At 38.6% G+C, this 23,572-nt stretch overlaps 2 protein-coding genes across 2 annotated transcripts; one reads left to right on the top strand and one right to left on the bottom strand.

Annotated features, from left to right (window-relative positions):
- Positions 1-232: 232 nt before the first annotated feature.
- On the top strand, positions 233-20,440 carry LOC122036151 (nuclear mitotic apparatus protein 1-like). The gene is made up of 18 exons (XM_042595377.1): positions 233-565; positions 1,562-1,783; positions 2,515-2,607; positions 3,875-3,927; positions 5,466-5,562; positions 8,099-8,172; positions 9,325-9,445; positions 10,059-10,169; positions 11,053-11,129; positions 11,692-11,758; positions 12,998-13,063; positions 13,524-13,631; positions 13,735-13,865; positions 13,951-14,017; positions 14,152-14,219; positions 14,302-14,395; positions 19,632-19,702; positions 19,818-20,440. The coding sequence occupies exons 1-18, from the start codon at positions 416-418 to the stop codon at positions 20,230-20,232; spliced, it is 2,085 nt and encodes a 694-aa protein (XP_042451311.1). The 5' UTR covers positions 233-415; the 3' UTR covers positions 20,233-20,440.
- Positions 20,441-20,865: 425 nt separating this feature from the next.
- On the bottom strand, positions 20,866-22,827 carry LOC122036220 (exocyst complex component EXO70H1-like). The gene has a single exon (XM_042595487.1). The coding sequence runs from the start codon at positions 22,825-22,827 to the stop codon at positions 20,866-20,868; it is 1,962 nt and encodes a 653-aa protein (XP_042451421.1).
- Positions 22,828-23,572: the final 745 nt, after the last annotated feature.

Below are 23,572 nucleotides of genomic sequence, written 5' to 3'. Positions count from 1 at the left end.
TTATTTTATTAAACAAATTTGAATATCTAAAAGCCCAACTCGACTTGGCTCGATCCGTTTACAACCGTATTCACAAGTTGATGAACCGAATGAATAATATTTTGAGAACGTTAACATATATATTTTTTAAAAATCTCAAGGCATTTTAAAAATAATTAAAATTTAGAGCGCATTTTAGAATGTCGTCTATTCTTATAAATGGCCACTTGGGCCGGATTCAGGCCCACTATGGCTGCTCTTGTTTGTATCACACGCGCTCCCCTTTGACCCTTCTCCGCATCTCCAGCTCGCTCCAACGTGAGATAGAGAGATCATCGTCATCAAACCCTATTCCTTCTCCTCCTCCACATCTCTCTCTCTTTCTCTCTTCTCATCCTCGCACAATCCTTTCTCCTCGGTCTCCTACTCGTACTCGATGTCGTGGCTGAGATCGGCCGTCAACAAGGCCGTTGAAGTTAGCGGCAACAACAACATCACGCGCACTGTCAAGAACTATGCCGATACCGTCGTACACCATGCCGGTCAGGCTGTGGCCGGTGGGGCGAAGATAATTCAAGATCGAATGGTATTGTTTTCTACTCTATAGCCACGTTTGACTCCTTTGGCTTGCAATATTTTGTTCCACCGTTTAGCTTTAAATCGTAATCATGGATTGACGCTTACGAACTAAGAAACCGAGAAGTTACTTCCAATTATTATCTAAACTTTTTTTCGTCAACGGTCTAAAGATGTAGATTGACGTATAAATGTTTTGTTTCCTTGTGTGGTTCATGTAGGTAATTAAGTTATGTATTTTTTTTTTCTTTCTATATTCACTTCATCGTCTCAATGCCATTATTGACATTTTGGATACGAGTACATTGGTGCATGCTTTCGGACTCGGGTGATTGAGAGGAGATGTCTCTCCCATACCTCTTGTTCTTCATCTACCCTGTGTTGTAAATGGCAAAAGAAACTAGAGGGAAGAAGGGGGTGGCAGCACTGAGAGAAAGAGTGAAGAGATAGAGCAGTGGAGGGAATCCCTAGCCTCACATACTGGGTGTAACACTGCAATGCCTGAAATTTGACTCCTTGCATCTCCCATTTATATTTTTTGTATAGTTACATTACGAAAATAAATAGCTCGTTCTCAATTGTTTATTTATTTATATAGTCAATATGGTGTACTGGTCCCTTTTCTCATCCTCTTTGTAATGTTTGTTCTTAGCATCAGCATCTGAAAAGCAGCTGCGACTACATCCATTACACTCTCTCTTTACTTAACTAAAATGCTTTTCACTACTGGTTTTGGAACAAGGAATAATGTCAACTACTCACATTTGCTTACTTCTATTTCTCTATCCCAAATTGTCTGAATAAGATTTTTTTTTTTTTTTTTTTGGAGATAATATTTTTTCAATTCATAAATTATTATAAGTGACACAGCTGGGATGGTACACCTGTTTGAACATTAATTGATCTCCATAAAGTGGCAAAATGAAGTTTTCACTTGATCTATTTGTATGAAGACTTCTTAACTATGAATAGGTGCATGTTTAAGTGCCTGAACTTCCCTGTGTAGGGCATGCGGAACTATAAAAGTTTCGAGCAAACTATTAAAAGATTGGAAGAAGCTGCTGTATCCTGCAGAGGAATAGAGAGAGTTCAGCTATTGCAAAGATGGTTGTTCGCTTTACGAGAAATTGAAAGGGTATATGGAAGTTCAACCAATCAAAAATCTTTTGAGCACCTGCACCCACCCTTATCCGATGAAAGCAACTCATCTTCTGGAAATGTTTCTTCGGTCAGTATATTTGTTACTTTGACAGCCAGAATCCAGATTATAACATTGACATTGGGCTCAAATATAAACAGCTGCTTATTTCACATCACTAAATAATGTTGAGCTTTTATATTGTTGATCTTACTATTGGTTAAACTAATTAATTGCATAGGATGTTTGGAATGGAATTTTCTACCTTCATGCACAAGTGCAGTCTTATCTTTACTGTGCATCTGGAAAGATTCTTGTTAAATTGATAAGCTTGACATTGAAGGGAGAACTATTGTCCTCATGTATCTCACTTTTCATAATCCAGTGCTTGAAGCCATTGTTTTCATCTTTTCCATATCCTAGCTAAAAGAGTATAGGGAAGGACTTCATTAGAAACTCTGAGAAAATTAAACACATAGTAAACATAAAGCCAGTTAATGGTTTAACTATTCTCTATTATGCAACATTTTAATGGAGAGTTAATACTCAAAATTCGGAATACTTCATCCTGGAAAATACATTATCCTTTCACTGGAATTTATATTCCCCTGATGAGTTTTGTGGAAAATGCCAAAACATACTATGTTGGCCTATTTATTATTTATTTATTCTAATTTAAGATATTCAATATCAACATTGCACATTTTTTTGTGGGGAAGCCATCAAGGCTACACATGTGACTACCAATAAATGTGCACTACTTGGGTTATTCATTATCAATTGTGAACATCATGTTTATGCTAATTGATATTTTTATGCAGATTCTATATTTTGATTTTGAAGGAGGTGGACCCATGAACTTTCGGGATGTATTTCTGTACAGCCATGCTCTTGAAGGGATTACATTATCCATGGTTAGACATCTTGCCGTTATTTAATAAGATTCTATTATGACGTCTGTAAAAGATTATTTTCCATCTATACTATGCTTAACTAGTAACCCAGTGCCAAAGTCTGATTATTGTGTATGGATAGTTTATTTAATATTAAATTTTTTTGTTATAGCTGATAGTGTTTTTAAAAGAAAAACACATCATGTTTGCTTGTATATCCTACATGCAATCCTACACTATATCTGACCAATATATCCCTGAGTTTTGCAGTCTGCATATGCAGTTGATTCCATAAAGAAGTCCAAATCAAGTTGAATATGCCAAAATACAATCAAATAAAAGAGATGGATTTATCCATAGTTTAGCTTTTTGGGATAGGGAAAGATGTCTCGTTCCACTCCCATATTGAGATGTGAAATATTGGTAGAATGTGACATTAGTACCATGCTAATTTTCAGATATACCTTTAATGCCATCAGTGGTTGTTTGATAGCAATTTCAACAAGGAACGAGGAAAGTGTAACCAGGTGTTTGAGGTGACCTGGAAGGACAAAGAACATCTGCTTTGGTGACCTAGTTGCCAAGGTGAAGACAACAACCAATACATCCTCCTTTTCTTCTAGCCCTTTCACCACTCCTTCCTTCCTGAATAATTGAATCTAACTCTCCAGCACAGGTCGGTAGTTTATGGAATCATTTCAGTCTGTAGCTCCAATCTGTTTCTACCTTTCTATCTGGAAGCATGGTTTGATCAATTAACCTTAAGCTCTAATAATACATGTTAATCTTTTGGTAAAGATGACCTATAGTTTGATGATTTAGCTGTTAGACATTTTATTGTTACATATCATTTGATTGATATCAAATTAATCATCGTAGCAATTTAATTATAGGAATAAATTTTATATGTTCTGTATGGATGTAAATTTTTTATTTATATAGACTGGTCTGATTGAATTACTACGTGGCATAAGAATTTCTTCAGTTGTTATTTGGGTTAAATATTTTACTATATTGTAGATGTAGAATTAATTATCTAATTATACACATGACTTTCCAGTAGGATAGTTTTGAAATATTATTAATGTAGATCACTTATGGGCCATATAAGCAATGTGTTGAGCACACAACACACCTGTGTATGTTTTGTCAAACCTTGACAAAGGATGTATTTCTTGACCCAGAAGATGAGAATTGTTGTAATTCCGACACACTTGGTTGATGTCTCATTATTTTTCTATGTTGTGATGATGTAGCGTAACTGCAGATTAATTCTTTTTTGACTCAGATTCTGGAGGCTCCAACTGATGATGAAGTTACTCTGCTCTTGGAAATATTCAGGTATCTGTGATTTTCCTTTAGTCTCTGCTAGGACTCATGGGTTCTTGTTGTTGCTGCTTCCTATTTGGTTTAGCTTTTCTACATTCTTGGAGTTTATATCCAGGTCTATTTTATGGATGATTGGCCACATAATGCTGAATGGCTAGGATTCTAATTCGCCCATTTATATTTTTACTGAGATTCTTTAGACTCTACTTTAATTAGCTTCATCTATTTGGTTTAGCTTTTATATATACCTTTAGAGTTTATATCCAGGTCTATCTTATGAATGATTGATTACATAATGCTGGATGGCTATATAAAAATGGTGGGATAAAAATGCATCTAGTACATCCAAAATAGGTGGCAATTGTGATCATTACTTATCAGTCAAGGAGATTTTATGTTCATTTCTTCATCTAGTTTAATATAATTTTATGTAGGATAAGTTAAGATTGTTATTTAGTGTCCAATTATATTTTTATATCTGTCCTGTAAATATTAACCAAACAGCTGATTAAATAGATGTCAAACTGATTTATAGATATATGTAAATGGTTATACAATCTGTCAAATGATAGTCATAGTTTCTGAAGTGGAGTTGTGAGAGTAGAGTAATGCATGATCGAAGGTTCAGAGTTAGTTACACAATCTTACCTCTGGAAGCAGAGTTTTCTATGATTGAAAAATCATATAGTCCTACTTCTGGAAGGAGTATATGTGATTCACACTCCAGGCAACCATATTAGTCTGCACAAATATTATGAACAAAATGATTAGTTTCTTTTACATTTCAACTTCTTAACTAATTGAAGGAAACAAGGGAAGTATCTCACATAATATAGTACATATAGTTTTTGACAAGATCTGATAAAAAGCAAATACAGATGAAAGGACCAAAACTAGGAAGGAATTTCTTGCATTGATCCAATATAATAGAACATATGAAGGTTAACTTATTGTTATGACCACAACTAGGAAGGAATTTCTTATATAGTTTTTGCCTAAAGTGATGTATTTAATACTGTATTTCCTATTTTAGTCAGAACCTCATTGTTAATCTTATTTTTGGTTAACTTATCTACTCTAAGATTGATATGCATAGAAATTATGCTAATAATTTATTAAATTTTCCTCTAATATGAATGACAACAACCTACAAGCATTTCTCTATTTGATCTAAAGTTAGCCCCCAGGGCTATGGTGTAGCGGTAGGACATTCAGGTTGTCACCCAAGCACCCGCGGTTCGATCCCCAGGTATAGCGAATTTGTAGGAATTTTTCCTCCAAATGGGAAGCGCAATCAAAGGATGCTGGGCTTCTTAGCCATCCGCCGCGAGCGCTTTCCGATTTACCCTGAGGCCGGTGGAAAAATTCCGTGGGGCCGAACCGGTCACCTAGGGCTAGTCAATAAGGCTAACTGGGTTTATCATTTTTCTTTTTTCTATTTGATCTAAAGTTAGTTTCTCTACTGCTAACCTAATACTTAAACCAAATGAATGTAAAACTTCTTGGAGTTGTATGTTTATTATTTGATGTATATATTTTTTCTCTTGTAGACACTGTTTGACAGGTGAAAAGGAAGTTCACAATGCTATTATAAGCAGTATACAGGATCTTGCAAAAGCATTTTCAAATTATCAGGAGGAAGTATTGGTATATTTCTTTGTATCTTATATTTGTATTCTGGTTGTATGATCATACTTTCTGATTTATTGCTAGTGATTGAATGAACATTTGAATTAAAAATGCTCTACTAAATGCTATCTCTTTGTACAAATTATGGTGTGAAATTTTTGCCAAGCCAAATCTCTTGTGTATTGTTTGCCTCTAGCTCCTTATCGATGGAAGGAGTATCCTCTGTCGCCTTCTATAGCTTGCAGTGAATGCATGGAAAAGCAGAAAGCCATGGACTAGTTATTGACTGGTGCCTCGTTTAATCCCATTTTAAGTAAAGGGGGATGAAGTGCTCAGTACTGGAGTTGGGTTGTTATCTTATACCTTTTTATGGCTTTGAAGCTTATTATCCTTATCCTCTTTTTCCCCTTTCCACTTCTCCCTCACTCCCACATTTCGTTGTTATATCTGGTGGTTGAGTTACTAGGCATGTGAGATTAAGCAAAAAAGCTTTCTTCTGAGTCGACAAAGAGCCTGATGTCCATTGCTAACTTTGACCGATCATGGTTGGGGCAAACACAAGTCAACTTCCAGCTCAGTCACCATCTGAGGTGCTGTATACCTGAGTTACTTGTGTGGTTGTCATAGGCAAGGCCTGACTAGTGTTGAACTTGAGGTCTTTGTGTGGTTGAAGCGACTGCCTTTTTTTTCTTGAGCCTTGTTTTGCTGCACATATTGTGTAGGTTTTTTCCACCTGTACATGCTTGGAGTTGGTGGAGCAACCCTCATATCATCAATAATAAAAGGATATTGATTCTGTTATTGATATAGCTTGTGCATAGCTCAATCACCTCTTGGATTTGGGATGGTTGATAGGGGTGAGTTTCAAGCAAAGAAAATGCTTTATGAAAGTTTTTGATAAATCATGAGTTGTCAATTTTCATTTTGCTTGTCGTTTTTGAAAAATTAGACTTGTTGCTTTGGATTTATGCTTTGCCTCATACCTTAGACGGGATATTATTATTCTTCAATCCACTGGAAGCCAGTGCACTTTATGATGTTTTGTTTGGCACTCTTTCAATGTGATTAGAGTTATCAAATGGGCTGACCTATGGTGGGGCAGGCCAACCCACCAAAAACCCATCACATGGCGTGACAGGCCGATCCACCATCTCAGCGGATTGGGAAATCCTCAAACAAATCCAACCCAATGCGGGTTGCGGGTTAAGCGGGCCAACCCATGAGCTCAAAATAAATAAAAATAAAATAAAAATTCCTACAAAAAATTGGCTTATAGAACATGAATGCAAAGGATATAAATTTCATACTCCCATCAATCAAAATAAACAAAAACAATGTTCCATCAGAATTATTGCACGATCGTTGAAACATATAGTTCACATTTAAGAAGAAAAAAAGAAAATTTCCAACACTTACTTTCAATTACAGATTGAAAAGAAAAAAATATAGTACATAACAAAGCAAAGCAGAAATTAGCTTCGTGAACTAGTAACGAGGTATGTCAAACTAGAAAATCATGACAACATTCTATGGCTAGTTGCACAAGATAGCTAAACAAAACACTCATCAAAAGGATTATTTATTGTGTTATTTCACAAGTGTTCACCCTGTAGGAAAAACACCAAATTGTTAATTTGTTTCAATGTGTGTGGATTAATTTAACAATTATCCACTACAACAGATATCTGTTGTCAGCAAACTTAGGAATTAATATCAACAAAAATAGGTGAATTTTGGTTTTTGGCAGCTCAGATACAAAAATGGAAGAGGCAAAAGGCAAACTGTCCATAAACAAGGATTATCCATATCTGAAGGCAAGTATGGTGGGATGCCCAATCCAGTTCTAAGAAACCTTCCAGCTATTCAACCATAAAGGAGCTTTGACAGCTGCAGCGTGTGCTAGACTGGTGAGGATTCGAGCTTGGATATTAGGGATTGCCGAATTGTCGTTGCCCGCCGGTCTCTTGGGAGAGTTTCTCTGTAGGCGATTCAAATAGAGATAGGAAGGTGAGGGAGGCGGCATCGGTGAGGCGGCGGTTGGTACTGGGATAGGGTTTTACGAGAGAGAACTGAGAAGAGCTTTTGTTTCATTTGGGGGCATTAAACTTGCACATGGATCATGAATCACTCACGGCCATTTTGTAATTTCTCATAGTCAAATCTATTAAGACACTCATCCAATGCATTAGATGTGTGTCACAACTGACTCAACTCATTTTGTTTGTCTCGGTTTTACTGTTAGATTGTATTGCATTTAGGCTACCCAGTACAGGGATGCTTACAATTAAAATTCGTATTTAGGCTGCCTTGTTACATATTGCTTGCCTTGGGTTGCATGCCAAGTAAATTTGTATTTGAAGTTACTTTTTTTGCATGTTTTGCATGTTGATTGATCTCTAAAGTACAAAGACTGTTGTGAAGCTATACTATGTAGTGTGTTAATGAGATTATTTTTCCATGACAATTTACTTTTGGTGCAATATTATTCCTGGATAACCTATAATGTGATGCTTCATATGAATGGCGGGAAATTGTTTCTGGTCTGGTATTTCAGGTGAAACGTGAAGAATTACTCCAGTTTGCACAAGGTGCAATTTTAGGACTGAAGTTAAATGCTGATATGACAAGGTCATTCACTTAACTGTTTTTTTAGCATGCAATGCTTTGCCTTGTAATTATCTAGTGTCAGAGAGGAAGTTTTAAATTGTTGAACTTCTCAATGAATTAAGTTGCATATAGCTAAGCAAACAGAAAAAAATTGAGGTGATTTGATTGTCCAAGGAACAATGATAGTTTACTCAGGACCCATATTCCTATTAAGATGCACATGTTTTCACTTTTAAATATTCTGGCCAAGCAAAAGTAAAGTTAAACCATTTTGGAATGCTAGATGAAATTAATGTTGGCTTGCTAGTTGGTTTAGATTGTTCAAAAAAGATTGAAGAACTTGTTTAAGTATATATGGCATGAGTCAAAATCTCATGCCATGTCGGTCATCATACTATTTTGTCGATTGATTTGCATGTGAAACACTGAGACATCAAAATAGCATCCAGGTCCCCTTTGTTCTCTGTGCGAGTCATCCTCTTTCTCTAGAAGACCAGAAAAAGAGTTGTCTTCTTTGTGTGACACCTTTTCTGTAATCCGAACAGGTCCAGTTCAACATCAAGATTGAATGGAATACATTTTCTTCCTCTAGGTTCTTCTTTCTTTTTCATCTCTTGCTGTTATGGCTCGACAGAGGAGCCATTTTTCTCCTGCTCCTGCTATAGATCTCAACACATGGATCAACAAAGGGCTCAACACCATTGGCATGATATCAACACATCTTGTTCTGTCAGGAGATTGGTACTCAGGCACAAAACGAGATCTTATTAATATATGGCCAAATTTGAACAAGTCATGGAGAATATCACACTATGATTCTTTTTGGATAGATATTTCAGTTATCATCTTGAAAATTTTCTATCCGCTGTTACTATAGATTTGCAATGGCTTTATAATGTTGTTTCTAGCAGTTTCAATATGCAATTGTGGGAGTCAAATGGGCTGATTTTGAATGAAAAAAGCATGTCAATGCCAGATGAAGTAGGTTTTTTTTTTGTTTATGTTCACTTACCAATTATTCAACCACCTCTTAGACTCATTGGAAGTTTTACTTAGTGGATTAGGCAAAGTTAAGTCAGGATTACCATTCTATCCCTACTTATGTTTCATGCTTATTTCATTGATTGCAAGACAGTCTTAATAATAGATAGAATATTTTATTATTCTTTTCAGGATAGAATATGAAACCTTAAATCTTAGCAAAAAGGTTGATGGATTGGAAGCATTGAAGGAGGATTCCTCAGGTGAAGGTCTTGCTAAAACATCTGAAAAGACCACTTATGCTTCTGTGGAGGTAGCCGATTGTTCAAGACAACTTTTTTCGAGTATAGTATTTGTCATCCGGAATGATTTTTGATATAAATATGTATGCATACATTGGTCATCATATCTCAAGGGCCTTATTATCTAATTTCTGCACACATGTTTTCTTGACAGCCTAACCTCTTCAGCTTGTCTTTAGTTTTCTTAAGAACTACTAGTTGACTACAATACTTTTTTTTTGGCGCTGTATGTGCTTTGGTGGTATTTACTAGTTTCTTTTAACTTTGAGTCAATGAAGGTGCTAGCTAGTTCAGCTACTTTTGGTGGTGTTGACTTGGGATCTACATCCTGCCTTTATCACTTACCTTTGGAAAAAAGGAGATTTTAGCCATCTTTTTATTAAGATCATTTTTTTGTTTCACATCAGTCATTTTTCTAGGAACCTCTAAAATCTAAATAAACTTAGATATTTTGTAGGTTTAAAATGTCTCTGATTTCTGTATTTTTTGGTTGATAATATTTTCTTCTTTTTATTTTAAAATGAGATCACTTCCTTGGCATAACAAGGGGCCTCCTTTTGTTAAAAGTTGTTTCTTATCTTGTTGTTTAGTTATAATTTTGAATTTTCTAATTCTATTATGTAGGCTCTGAAAGAAGCACTGACAGAAGTTCGCCTCTGCTCTAGATTGGAATCTCTGCTCTTGAAGAAGAAAACCATAAAATGTGGCGAGTCACTGGAGATCCATTCTCAAAAGGCATGCTTATCTTTGATTTGGTTCATGTTAATTCAAATGTGAAGTTTGATCCATTTTTATTCTTCAAATTTCTTTGAGCGATTGGGTGTGTCTCAAAGTTGGCTGGAAAATAATCTTAAACCCTGATAAAATTGCTCTCTGACTACACTACTTTGCATATTTGTCTGTTTAAGTTTTCTATAGACATCGTTCCTTATCAGCATGAATACAATGTTCATTCTTTGCCTCTAAGAATGCATGTTCTATTTGTTTAATCCTAGAGAATTTTCAAATCTGGCATTGTCATTCTTGCTTGCGTTTGTGGATGTCCCAATGCTATTAACTCAATTCAATTTTTTGTTTTTTTCTTCAGATTGTTGTTTATTCAGATTTTTTTGTCTAGCTATATTGTTTTTGAATTTGCCATAGCTCTCCCAGTAAATGACCGTATTTTATTTTATTGAAGACTTGTGATTGCTTATGTGGACAAAATTGTTTAGTTTGTGTTTGCAGCACAGGAAATTTAGTTGTAAATGCTGTAGATGCTTTTACTAACCCTATTGGTTTAAAAGAATATGCATCTTCAATTACCTGGTATGGTCTCCTTAGCTCTATCTTGCAACTAATATGCTTAATGGTTTCTGAAGAAGCATACCTGGAGATTTGTTGTTGATAAGAATGTTCCTGGCTTAGAATGTTCCTGGAGATTTGTTGTTGATGGCCCATCTATAGAACATACTAATCACCTTAATATGTTGAGTAGCTTTTATGTTTGGGGTATGGCTGATTTTTTTTACTATGTTGCTTATACCGGTTATGCCATATTTTAAATGGCATACATGACATTTTGTTTTCTCACAAATATGAAAAAAATGCTTTCATCATGATCTGGTGCAACCTGTAGGTGGATAAGTTGAAGGTTCTTGCAGATTCTCTTGCCAACTCTACTGCTAAGGCACAAAAGCGTATCCTAGATCACAGGTCCTATATACCACTTGCATATTTTTCTCTAGGTTGGTTACTTGAAGTTGATAGATGCAAGTTAATTCTTAATATTCAATCTTCTATTCATGATCCTAAAAGGCATACAACTTCAATAGGTCAGCAAAAGTTTCTTCTATCTGCAGTTCTCTAGGTATATTGGTAATAATATAATTCGATTATAGGCATTAGGCTCTCTTGGAAGAGATTATCACATGCAAACAGCTTAGAGAACTCTAGAGAATAATGGAGATTTGAATGCTGTAAAATAAATGTCTCATAATGGAAAAATATTCTTTTATTAAATGATGGCTTTAGTTTGATAGCTAGTTGATCTAGAAGTTATTTTCTTGGATAATCTGAATACTCTCTGAGGAGCTCAAACCTACAATTTTCTAGAATACAGAAGAGATCTGTAATGAAAGTTGTCAAGCACTGTTTTACACAATGCCAAATACTAAGACAATTTATATCCTACTCTTCAAATTCGAACATCTTGATTTTCCATGGACTTATAGATGAATATGATTCATTAATTATTATTATTTTTATTTTGAAGCAGGCACCAAAAAGAAGAGGCCCTTAACTTTCGTGTAATTAAAGCCAATGAAGTCAGTGAAGTTGAGAAGGTATACATTTGATAAGTCCTACCTGTGTTAGGTATCATGATAATTATAATGAAAAAATTCACAGCATTTAGGCTATAATTATATCCCTGTTGGAAATATGTGCAGTATGTATTCTGGGGCATCTTTGATAGTGTAGTTATATGCTTGATTTTTTAGTGGAACAATAAATTAACTTTTAACTGTAGCACTTCCTAAAGGAAAGGTGATACATGTCTAGTCTTAGATAATTGTCTAGACAACCGTACATTATGCTGGCCTAATGCCTTTTCCTATATGGTTTTTTGTGCTGCTCTAAAATATAGCATGTTTTCTAATGCGGTATCAAGTTTTTCCATTTGGTCTAATGTGAAGTTCTAACATGTACATGTGCCCATTGGACTTCGCTAAAAAAAGCACCTGCATGGTAAATGATGAAAATAAGCTAATAAAAAAACTTGTTCTTGCCACCAAACCATTGAATGTTGTTAACATTGTTTACTCCTGTAACCTAACTCCTATCCTGGTCAATTTTTCTAAATTGGATCGTGTCAATGCATCAATTACTTCATACTGTCCTCTGTATATAATTTTAGAGTTTTGTGCTTCTTATACTGTCATGCATAGCCATATGTGTGAGGATTGGTTTGAGAAAGCATCATTATTGGACCATGCCCCTATTGTCTGCAGTCTATACTATAGGTTCTACTATGGTTCAGCTAGAGTGTTGAATAGATGGCACACTCAAATTTGATTCCTTGCGTAAAACATAAACAAAAGATGCATTAGTAGCGTGAGTACGCATGCTTGTGTATTTTGTTGATTGTGTCAATAGTATATGTGTAGTGGAAATAAAATGAATATGATAGTAACACAAAAACACAGACATATCTAACTTAAAGCATAATGCCAATATATCAAAAACAATAAGGTTGAGCCCAACCACAAGGCCGGAGTAGTTGTCCCAACATATACTTATTATTTTTATTTATTGGAATAGATGGTATGCTTTAGTATGCCAGTATTTGGATCTTGCTTTTTGTGATGACTCCATCTTATCTGACATAATATCTGATGCAATATTAGGGCATTTCTGTATGTCTGTAGTACTGGAAACAATAAAAGTTATCTAGCAATAACAACAAAAGGCCATGCTAATCCCAACTAAAAGTCTATGAAAAAAACTAATATAATCTCATTTTGGTCACTTCTGATCTAGTTGTGGATATCATTTTTGAGTTCCGTTTTCCCAATTCAAATCAGGAATTGCTCTCTGAGATCGAGGAACTGGAGAAGCAAAGAAACCAGCTGGAGGTTGAACTAAAGAAGGTAATTCTCATGTCTCATATTAGGTCACACTTTTTTCTCTAGTGCTTCTATTCGTTAGTTTCTTTTTTGCTCAATGTTCATTTTATCTCAAATTCATTCACACTCAAGTTGCTCAATTGCTCTAGTTATTGTGTTTAAAACCACTTTTTGCCATTTGATACAATCAAACAGTTGCTAGAATTAGATCCTAAACCACTAACTGTGTTCAGGCACAATGAATCTTGTGATCTCGAATTAGATCACAAATAAGTATGGTCACTGTTTCCATATAGTTTTTTTACTCTATTCTTATCTTCTGTATTATTTCATTACTTTTTATATTCTGTCAAAATTCCAACATATTGTTTTAAGTTTGAATGTTTCACAATATTGTTGTTATGTATCAGATCAATCAAATTCTGACTAATGTCTCCACACAGTTAGCTTTGTTACTAATTATCATGAATTGGAAATGTTACAGGTTAATACATCTCTGGCAGCTGTGACTGCAAGGTTTAAGAAAACCAGAGAAGAGAGGGATCAGTTTGATGAAGCAAACAACCAGATTGTCCTTAACCTGAAAGCTAAGGTGCTCGAAAGTCCAATCCATGTTGACATTTACTTATCAACATAGGTTTGAAGATCCCACTTTAATATATAGTTACCAAACACTAGGTGTCTTTAAATTGCAGGAAGATGAGCTTGCAAAATCTGTTGCTTCATGTAAAGTAGAAGCTGATATTGTCCATGTTTGGATTAATTTCTTGGAAGATACATGGAAGCTTCAATCTTCATACACAGAGCTAAAAGACAAGCAGATCAGGTATGCTTTTCGTGCCTCTTGATAAGGATAAGCACTCATAAAATTTCCTATTTGAATTTTCAATTTCCATTTTCTACTTCCATAGTGATGAGCTAGAGAAATGTGGAAATTGGTTTCTGAAGTTAATTAAGCATCATCTCTCTTCATGCAAGGTATTGCCTTGTGCTGATTAATAAAAGTCAACTTCTATAATGGTTTTGTTTCTGTCTCCAATTATTGAATTTGCACTTTTTAAGCTTTTTTCATTTGTTTGCAGTGGTTTTCATCTGGTTTTTATTCTGTGTAGGATGAACTGAAACCTTGCATTCCTCGTATCAGCGCATTCGTGGACAACCTGAAGCAATTGAATGAGAGGTAGAGTAGTCACGTGTTTAACATTTAATGAAGATGGATATTTTCACATTGGTTGAATCATAATTATATCTATGTTTTGCAGGTCAGAAATGGTGCAGAGTTCAGATGATAGGGTATTTAAAGAGTCAAATCCCAGGAAACTTCTTGAAGAGGAATACTTAGCAACTGAAACAAAGGTATGCTAGGTTAACAAGTATCTTCTATTAAGTTATTATCGAACATACTTGACATGCACTTGTTATGTATAACTTTTGATACTTGTAAGGACTTGTATATTTATCATTGGATGCTATCCAGTGCCTAGTGGTAGTTACAGCATTTTTCCCTTTATTGGAGCATTGTAGACAGTCCTGAATTCAAACTTATTTATTCTTCATCTTTCTAAGTTAAAACATTGTCTGACAATTTTGCCATAAACATAATAAAGCACAGTTTTGGATCTAAACTTCTCAAATGATGATATGTGATGGAATTTGGAAGCTCCTGATTGTTATCCCTTAAGTAGTGTCCAGAATGCAAGTTTAGGTCATTTTTGCAAGCCCACCACATTGTTCTGAATTTGTCAGGACAGGAATGCTCTTGACTGTCAATATCAGTTTCTTTAGTGGTACGGGCATTCCAAAAGTCTGTAGGAGCAGAGGAGACCGGCAAGAGGGGGGTGAATTGTTGAAAACAAAAAATAAAAGTACCCTCCTCGGATTTCAACTCAGAAATAAATGCAGCAATAAAATAATAGCAACTAAATTAAGGAAACAGAAAAAGAAACAGGAACAGAAGAAACTCAAGGATTTAACCTAGTTACAACCAAGGAGATTGTTAATCCAGGACAGTAGAAAAAGCGCAGTAAGAAAAAATCTCCTTCTCTGAAGGCGGAGAAGCCTTTTACACTTTGGAAGCTCACTAGTTGCTTAGGAATTACTTACAGACTGATTGTTTGAGTTGTTATTGAATTCCTAGCTCCAGGGGCCTTTTTATAACTCCTGGAAAGTCTATCTCGAGGGTCCAAGGCGCCTTCAATAGGGGTCCAAGGCGCCTCCAAGAGATGAGTGGATAAAACTTTATCCACGGTATAAAACGGTCACATTGACCTGTTGAAGGCGCCTTCAACAGGGTTGAAGGCGCCTTCAAGCTGGAGCCGCCTCCAAGCCTGCTGGAGGCGCCTCCAAGCTGGCAGCTCATTTTCCAGCTTGGTTTCTTCAGCTTCCGATGCTCTGCTTAACGTCCCTCGAACGCGCACGCTCTTCACGCCCACCGGAGTACTCTTCCGCAGCGAGTCCGTCGGCTTCCTTCTCGTGCCGTCCTTCTCGCTGCGTCTTCCGCTCGACTTTCCGTGCTCCTAAGCTCCTGCACACACAGCAGGACCTAACCAACTTGGTTGATCACATCAAAACTACCACGGGGTCCAACAATCTCCCCCTTTTTGATGTGCATCAATCCAAGTTCAAGTTAGGGTAATAAATAGTAATTTTAAAGAAAAATTACTAAACTAACATATTTAAGCATAATTTTGCAATAAATAAAATTGCAACACATCTTCAAAAAAATAGGTAAAATTTTCATTTTCCTAATTCTCCTTACTCCCCCTAAACTTGTACCTTACTCTCCCCCTTGGATCACAACAAAAAATGGGGTCTTAAGTAAGAAAAAAAATTTTAAGTAAGATTGAAGTTTTGGAAAATTTTTCTAAGTAAAAATGAATTTTTGAAAAAATTTCAAAGTTAAATTGAATTTTCCAAAAAAAATTTTAAGTTAAAAAAAATCCTAAGTAAATTTTTTAAATGTTCCCAAAAAAAAATAGTCTAAGTCAAATGAAGTTTTCCAAGAAAAATTTCTAACCAAAAAAAATTAAGTTAGAATTTTTCAAGAAAAAAAATGTCTAAGGATTTTTTTTTTTTATTTGATAAACTTTCAAAGCATTATTTAATTCTTGTTTAATACTTTTTCAGAAAGTTAATTAAACATTTTCTTTTAATATTTTAGCTTCCAGGTCGTGGCGAGGCACTAGGCCTTCTTGGTTATTGGAGCAACAACCACTTCCTTAGACAAAGCTTCCATAAAGAATTTCAATGTTTAATTTTCTCTCTTAAAGCTTTTTAATTAAAAAAAATTAATTTAGCACAGATTTTGGAACCCAATAAAGGTTCCTTCCAACAGGATTAGTCAAAAACTTAGGGGGTATATAATCTTTAGGAATTTTCCTAAGTTAACCCTGATGCTTCCTTATATACCAATTTAATTTTCCATAAAATTTAAGTTTTGATTTTGAAAAAACATTTATCTTTATGCATGCATCAGTTTTTAATTTTTCAATTTCAAATTTTAAATTTCCATTTTCTGATTTCAAATTTTCATTTTCTTTTTCTAATTTATCTAATTCTCTAGAAAGAGCTTTAATAAATCTAAACGATTGATTCGGGGTTAGATTGCGTACCTTTCTTACCTGATCTGGTGACGCTCTCCCTTCACTGCTGCTTTCTTCTGACGTTCCTCCCCCTTCGTCGATGCTCATCTCTGAGCTGGACGTTTCTTCTAGCTGATGGCTGGCCATCAATGCTAGTCCCGAGAATTCTTCGACTTCCGATTCGGAGGATGACGAATTATCCCACGTGGCCTTCAGATTCTTGTGCTTGGAGGGTTCTGATTTCTTGTATTTTGACTTTTCTTTTTCTTTCTCCTTTCTCTTTAGCTTTGGGCAGTCATCTTTGATGTGCCCCTTTTCGTTGCAGTTGTAGCAACGAACTGTCCTCTTCTTTCGATGATGCCTCTGCGATTTAAATTTGTTAGTACTGAAAAACTTATTGAAGCGTCTTACCAGTAGTGCCGCTTCGTCGACTGAGGCTTCGGAATCAGAACTGTTCATCTTTGCCTTTAAGGCAATGTTCTGACTTATCTTCTCTGCTCCGTTGGGTTCTGAAACTCGAGACTCGTGAAGTTCAAAAGTGGAAAATAATTGTTCTAAAGTACTTATCTCGAGGTCCTTAGAGATGTAATACGCATCTACTAAGGAAGCCCACTCTGGAGTTCTCGGGAAGACATTGAGCGCGTATCGGATAGAATCCCGGTTGGTTACCTATTCTCCAAGGTTCGTTAGTTGCGTTATCAGCTCCTTGATTCTCGCTTGGAGTTGCGTTACCTTCTCGCCTTGGCTCATCCGGAGGTTCGTTAACTGGTTCCGGAGGATGTCGCGCTTCGCTAGTTTCGCTTCGGAAGTACCTTCGTGAAGCTTCAGGAATTTTTCCCAGAGATCTTTCGCGGAGTCGTAGCTTCCGATCCGATTTACCTCCTGCGACGGTAGAACGCTGAGTAGATGGAACTCAGCCTTTCCGTTGGCGACGAAATCTGCTTGCTCCTTTTTCGTCCAGGTATTTTCCTCATATTTCGGAACTGCATAGCCATATTTCATTATTAACAGAATGTCAAATTCGGTTTTAAAAAATACCTCCATTTTGCGCTTCCATGTGGCGAAGTCTCCGTCGAACTTCGGGGGATGGATGTTCGCTCCGGCCATCGTCTTGATAGTAGTGCTTCAGTTGGCGATTAGTCCTTCTGAGGCGATCAGGCTCTGATACCAATTGTAGGAGCAGCGGAGACCGGCAAGAGGGGGGTGAATTGCTGAAAACAAAAAATAAAAGTACCCTCCTCGGATTTCAACTCAAAAATAAATGCAGCAATAAAATAATAGCAACTACATTAAGGAAACAGAAAAAGAAACAGGAACACAAGAGACTCAAGGATTTAACCTGGTTACAACCAAGGAGGTTGTTAATCCAGGACAGTAGAAAAAGCGCAGTAAGAAAAAATCTCCTTCTCTGAAGGCGGAGAAGCCTTTTACACTTTGGAAGCTCACTAGTTGCTTAGGAATTGCTTACAGACTGATTGCTTGAGTTGTTATTGAATTCCTAGCTCCAGGGGCCTTTTTATAGCTCCTGGAAAGTCTATCTCGAGGGTCCAAGGTGCCTCCATTAGGGGTCCAAGGCGCCTCCAAGAGATGAGTGGATAAAACTTTATCTTGAAGGCGCCTTCAAGCTGGAGGCGCCTCCAAGCTGGCAGCTCATTTTCGAGCCTGGTTTCTTCAGCTTCCGACGTTCCGTTCTTTTGGGTGATTGCGGCCAACCGGAATAGGGCTCACCCGAACCCAATTCCCGGCCTTCTCCTCGAGCAGCCTTCTGTCCCGGCTTAACATCCCTCGAACGCCGCGCACGCTCTTCACGCCCACCGGAGTACTCTTCCGCAGCTCTCTCGTCCTTCGGACGCACCGAGCCCGTCGGCTCCCTTCCCGTGCCGTCCTTCTCGCTAGCTGCGTCTTCCGCTCGACTTCCTGTGCTCCTAAGCTCCTGCACACTCAGACACAGGGATCAAACACAGCAGGACCTAACCAACTTGGTTGATCACATCAAAACTACCACGGGGTCCAACAAAGTCAAGATACTGGACATTTTGTATCAGTAGGATTGATGAGATCTGAGTTCATATAAAAAATAATAATAAAAAAATCCTCTGTTTCTCATGCAATCTAGTGGCTGGGCTAGGAGCAGAACAAAGAACCTCATATTGGAAGAGAGGATCCTCTGTTCCACTTTTTGTGGACCGGGGGATGGTCCACAATGCAATCGCGGCCGAATTGCCGTCGCGATTTGGTCGCAATTGATTGCGATCCCTCCTTGGGTTCACCTTTCCATCCAGATTATAGTTAGGTCGGGGTGGGCGGTGGGAGGCCATCCCCCGCTTGGCGCCCGGCTGCCCTGCCACCCATCCACCTCATTCCGACCCAAACTATAACCTGGATGAGAAGGTGAACCCAGGGAGAGATCACAATCAATTACGGCTGAATCGTGGCCATGATCCTGGATCCGGTCTCCATATTGGGTCTGTCTATCTCAATCAACAAGTAAACTCTTTGTTTCTCCAGGTTCTTTTTCCGTCTTTGTTCAATTAAGACAATGTCAGCTAGAAATCAATCAACTTTTTCAAAATCTACTGATTTCTCTTATGATCTGATTTCACTTATTCGGTGAATACTCATCATTTTTTCTATTTCCAATCACATTTTAAGTTTTCAACAATTCTTCAACAGTCCTTTGATTGGATCTTTGCCTATACAGCTCGTCCTAGTTGTATTAGGATCGGAGACATGAGAAAACACATTCATTATCAACTTCTATTGGCCTTTGTTGGGTTGTGGAAATCCCTGAAGACAATAGATATAAAAAAAAGGCCTTTAGTTACGAGGATTAACAGATATTAGGTATAGGGACTGAACCAAAATTTCAGCCATGAGATTAGTTTTAAGCATAAGCACCAAAAAGTTTTGTGAAAATGGTCATTGTATATGATAATTTACCAAAGCATCTTGACATTTTTATAAGGACATCGATAATTTTATTATATCATAACGTAACCATCTCTTTTCAGATTGTGACTGCCTTTAGTGTGGTTGATCACATGAAGAAGCTCTATTATGCTGAAAGTGAAAATGGTCTCAGGTACTGCATCTATGTATTCGTTTAGTACTTACTACATATATGTTAGTTGCATATAAATGTTTGCAATCATCTCAACTTTTTGGATAACTAAAATTTAACATGTTAACATCTTCAGGAAAGATGATCCGGAAGTTGATGAACTATTTGAATTGATTGATAAAATGCGAGCTGAATTTGAGTCTATTGAACGACCATATCTAGAGATGGAAGTTCCTGATGAAATGGCGATGCACTCTGAAGATAGATCAGCAGAGAGTCCTTCAGCAGCAGCAGCTGCGGCTGCTAAGATTGCCAGTTCACCAAAATATAAAGCTATGGGCTCATCTACACCATCTCCTAGGACGAATATGTCGTCTCCTAGGATGAATGATGAGCCATTTGATCCAGAATCAGAAATTGCAAAACTGGAAATGGAATTTGGACAAGTGAGCAGGGAATACACGACTGAAGAGATTGATGGCTGGGAGTTCGATGAACTAGAAGAACAGGAATCAAAACCTCATATGCTGGCGTCAAAATCAAATAAATAAATAAATGTACACTGCAATTGGGAGTGATTGATGAAGTTTGCAAGTCGTAACATGAGTTGATCACAAAGCACCTAAACAGAATGTATATTTATTTGTTGGTTGTATATTCTTTTGTATATCCTTCATACAAAACCTACTTGGATTACTCGAATGTCAAACTATACTTTTTGTGATTACAACAAGCCACAAACTTGATTTTATTTATCTAGTTTTTGGGCTTCATAATCAAACAAAAGCAGATTCTGTGAAAATGCTTTCTGCCGTGCCAATCTTAGAATAAAGAGGGAATTTCCAGCAGAATCTTGAATTGTGAGAGGTGTACGATATTATCATCAACATAACGCTTAACAGCTCTTTATTGATTACATGATACTATTGTTCAATACTTTTAAATAATCTGACAAATTTAAAATATATTTAACGGAGATAATATTTGAACATGTATATATCATCCAACTTTAGTTTTTTAGGGAGTTTATTAGTATTTGTAAAATTATTTTCAGAATGCAATCTAATTTTTAATTATTTTATGTAAATTCCATTACAATTTATTAGTGACAAATAATACATTGATTCTAGGAAAAAGAATCAGTCGTTGAATTCCCATGCTCGTTACCAGCAACGGCCTAGATCTTATAGGGACCTGGATGACGCTTCGGACCGGGATGAACGGGACTCCGAAGAACTCGAGAACGAACCGGAACCAGCTTCGTCGGAACCGGAGAAGAGCTCCGCGAGCCGCTGGCGCACAATCTCGGGCGACAACTTCGCTGCCTCGCCCTCCTCCACCGCCGCCTTCCACCGCTGGTAGAACCCCCGATACGCAGGCAGCACCATTTCCCTCACCGCCTCCCTCACCTCCTCCCTCATCCCCGCGTCCGCCACCACCCACCCGGCCTGCGCAGCGCACGTCGCCTCCACCGCCGCCACGAATGCCCGCATCTGTACCCGCGCCACTCCAGCGCCGACCTCCACTGACGGAACCTCCGCTGCTACCTTCCCCCACGACACCCTTTCGTAATCCGCTGTATGCCGCCTCGCTTTCGCGGCGTTCCGCGCCAACCACTCCTCGCCTAATAAACCCCTCAGCCGGCAGTGGCGGATCATGTTCACGATGTACTGGAGGTTGTTCGCCAGGAAAAGGTATGATTGGCCTGCATGCCGGTACGCCGCCGCCTTGCCGTCGAGCTTGGCGAGGAGCGCCAGAATCAGCAACGCCAACCGACCGGCGATCCCCGATCGATTACCGGAGGAGGAGGACGAGGAGGAGGAGGAGGAAGAAGAAAACGAGGATAAGGACGCAAACGACGGCGCCCCTGTCTTCTCCGCCGCCGATGCAGAGTCCGACGCATCGAAAAAGAAATTCGGGTGGAGAGTAGATTTTTGAAATGGGAACTCCGCGTAGATCTCTGCGAGGGTGGAATCGTGGTCGGCGAGCTTGGCGATGTAATCCATCGTGCGACGAGTGAGCGGGTGAATCCCGCCGCCCGGAGCAATCATCTTGGAATGCTCCTTGTGTACCTCCGCCTCGAACTCAGCGAGAGTATCGCGGACGAGCTCGGCCAGTTTAGCGAGCGAGGATAGGGCTTGGTCCCGGACAGTGACCGTCGACACGAACGAGAACACCGGCTTAATTTCCGGCAACAGCTCCGAGACGGCTTCGTGGAGCTCCAGGATCCGGAAAATCCTCTCCGTTGACCGTTTGGATTTCGCCACCAGCTCTGGGAAACGGAAGAACTCCCTCGCCGCCTCTCCGACGATATCGACGAACACGGCTTCTCTTACGGTGTCGAAGCCGGAGAAGACGTGGTCCAAGAGCATCCTCTCTCCGGCGAACAGGGCGGTGACGGCCACACGCGAAGCGGCGATCCAAGATCGTATTTTTATCTCGACCAGCGTCCAATCGAGCTTGTGGACATGCAAATTAGGCGCCGGCCGTTCGAATCCAAGGCGGTAGAGGTCCTCGTCGACGACCGACTTCCGGATGATCTTGTAAACCCGGACGCACTCCTTGCCGTACCCGACGGAGATCATGGTCTCGGCAATGGCTCGGAGGTCGGCTACGGCGATGGCCGCCTCACCATCGACCTCCTCCTCCTGCTCCTCCTCCTCCTCCGCGTCGTCGGAGACGCTGGATCGGGTGGAGGAGCGGATGGAGAGGGACTCGGGGTCGAGGCGGTCGCGGTTGGCGGCAAGGATCCGATAGAACTCCTTCTCGAGGCGGTCCATGGCGCACTGCAACACCGTTTGTCCTCTTACCAGTGCCGGTTTGGACGCCGGCGAATCGCCGGCGGAGACAACGAACAGCATGTATCTATGGACGCTACGGACGGCGGCGAGGAACTCGCGTGCCTCCGCGCGATCATCACGGAACAAAGAAGTAATCTTGGCGTCCGGGCGCCACTGGGTCACTATAGCCTCCGCCGCCTCCTCCGCCGCCATGTACTCTGCCATCAGCGCTTCCGAGGAAGCCTGCTGCAGAGGCCGAGGAGACGCTGCCGGCGACGGGCTGCCGCTATGGTGGTGGTGGTGGTAAAGCAGCCGACCGAATGAGGAGGAGTAAGGCAAGAAGCTCCTCAACCCCTTCCTCGTCATGCTTGTTTAATCTGTTTCTAAGCTTCAGTGCAGACCATCATGGTATTGGTATTTATAGACGACTCTATCTGCAGCAGCAGCAGCAGTATCAACCGCTATTTTATTCGTGGACTCCTTCAATCGAACAAGAATGCAAGTTTTCAAATTTAAAAATAATAATTAAAAAAGAACTCCAACCGCTTTCTCTCTCTGATTCTGAAAACAAGTTATCTCGAATGGGTCTAATGATTAACCCATAAGATATTATCATCATAAAATTTAAGATTCGAATCTCAATAAATCTAAGATAAATGTCTTCCTATGTTAATCATTATTCCAAAAATTAGTAATCATCTATGATTTATTTTTTTCATGATCCTGACATAAATTGATAAAAATGTTGAGACAAACATATTCATGTTTTGCCACTTGATTTTGGAAACAGGAATTAACTCCACTCTCCTCTCCTGAGTTGTTGGAGATTCCGTTTGACCGTTGCAATTATTAAAAAAATTGTCAGAGCACGCCACAAGCCTCGATTTCTGTTGAAATATATGGGGAGATGAGATCGTTCGTTATCTGGGACTTGGGCAACCGAGTCTTCTCAACTGCGGACCAGGCAAAACAAAGTAGAAAAGTAGTGACCGAGGGAAGCTACCTGGAATCCAGATCCTTTACTTTCAGAATTAAATTAATCTGCCTAAATTTAAATTATATAAAATAAAAGGAAAAAAAAACTAGTGAAGGTAAGTAACTGTGTTTTTTA

This window comes from Zingiber officinale, unplaced genomic scaffold, assembly GCF_018446385.1.
Source record: "Zingiber officinale cultivar Zhangliang unplaced genomic scaffold, Zo_v1.1 ctg134, whole genome shotgun sequence".
NCBI classification, from domain to species: Eukaryota; Viridiplantae; Streptophyta; class Magnoliopsida; order Zingiberales; family Zingiberaceae; genus Zingiber; species Zingiber officinale.
Note: the sequence above shows the minus strand (reverse complement) of the source record. Positions and strands in the feature narration are given on the sequence as shown.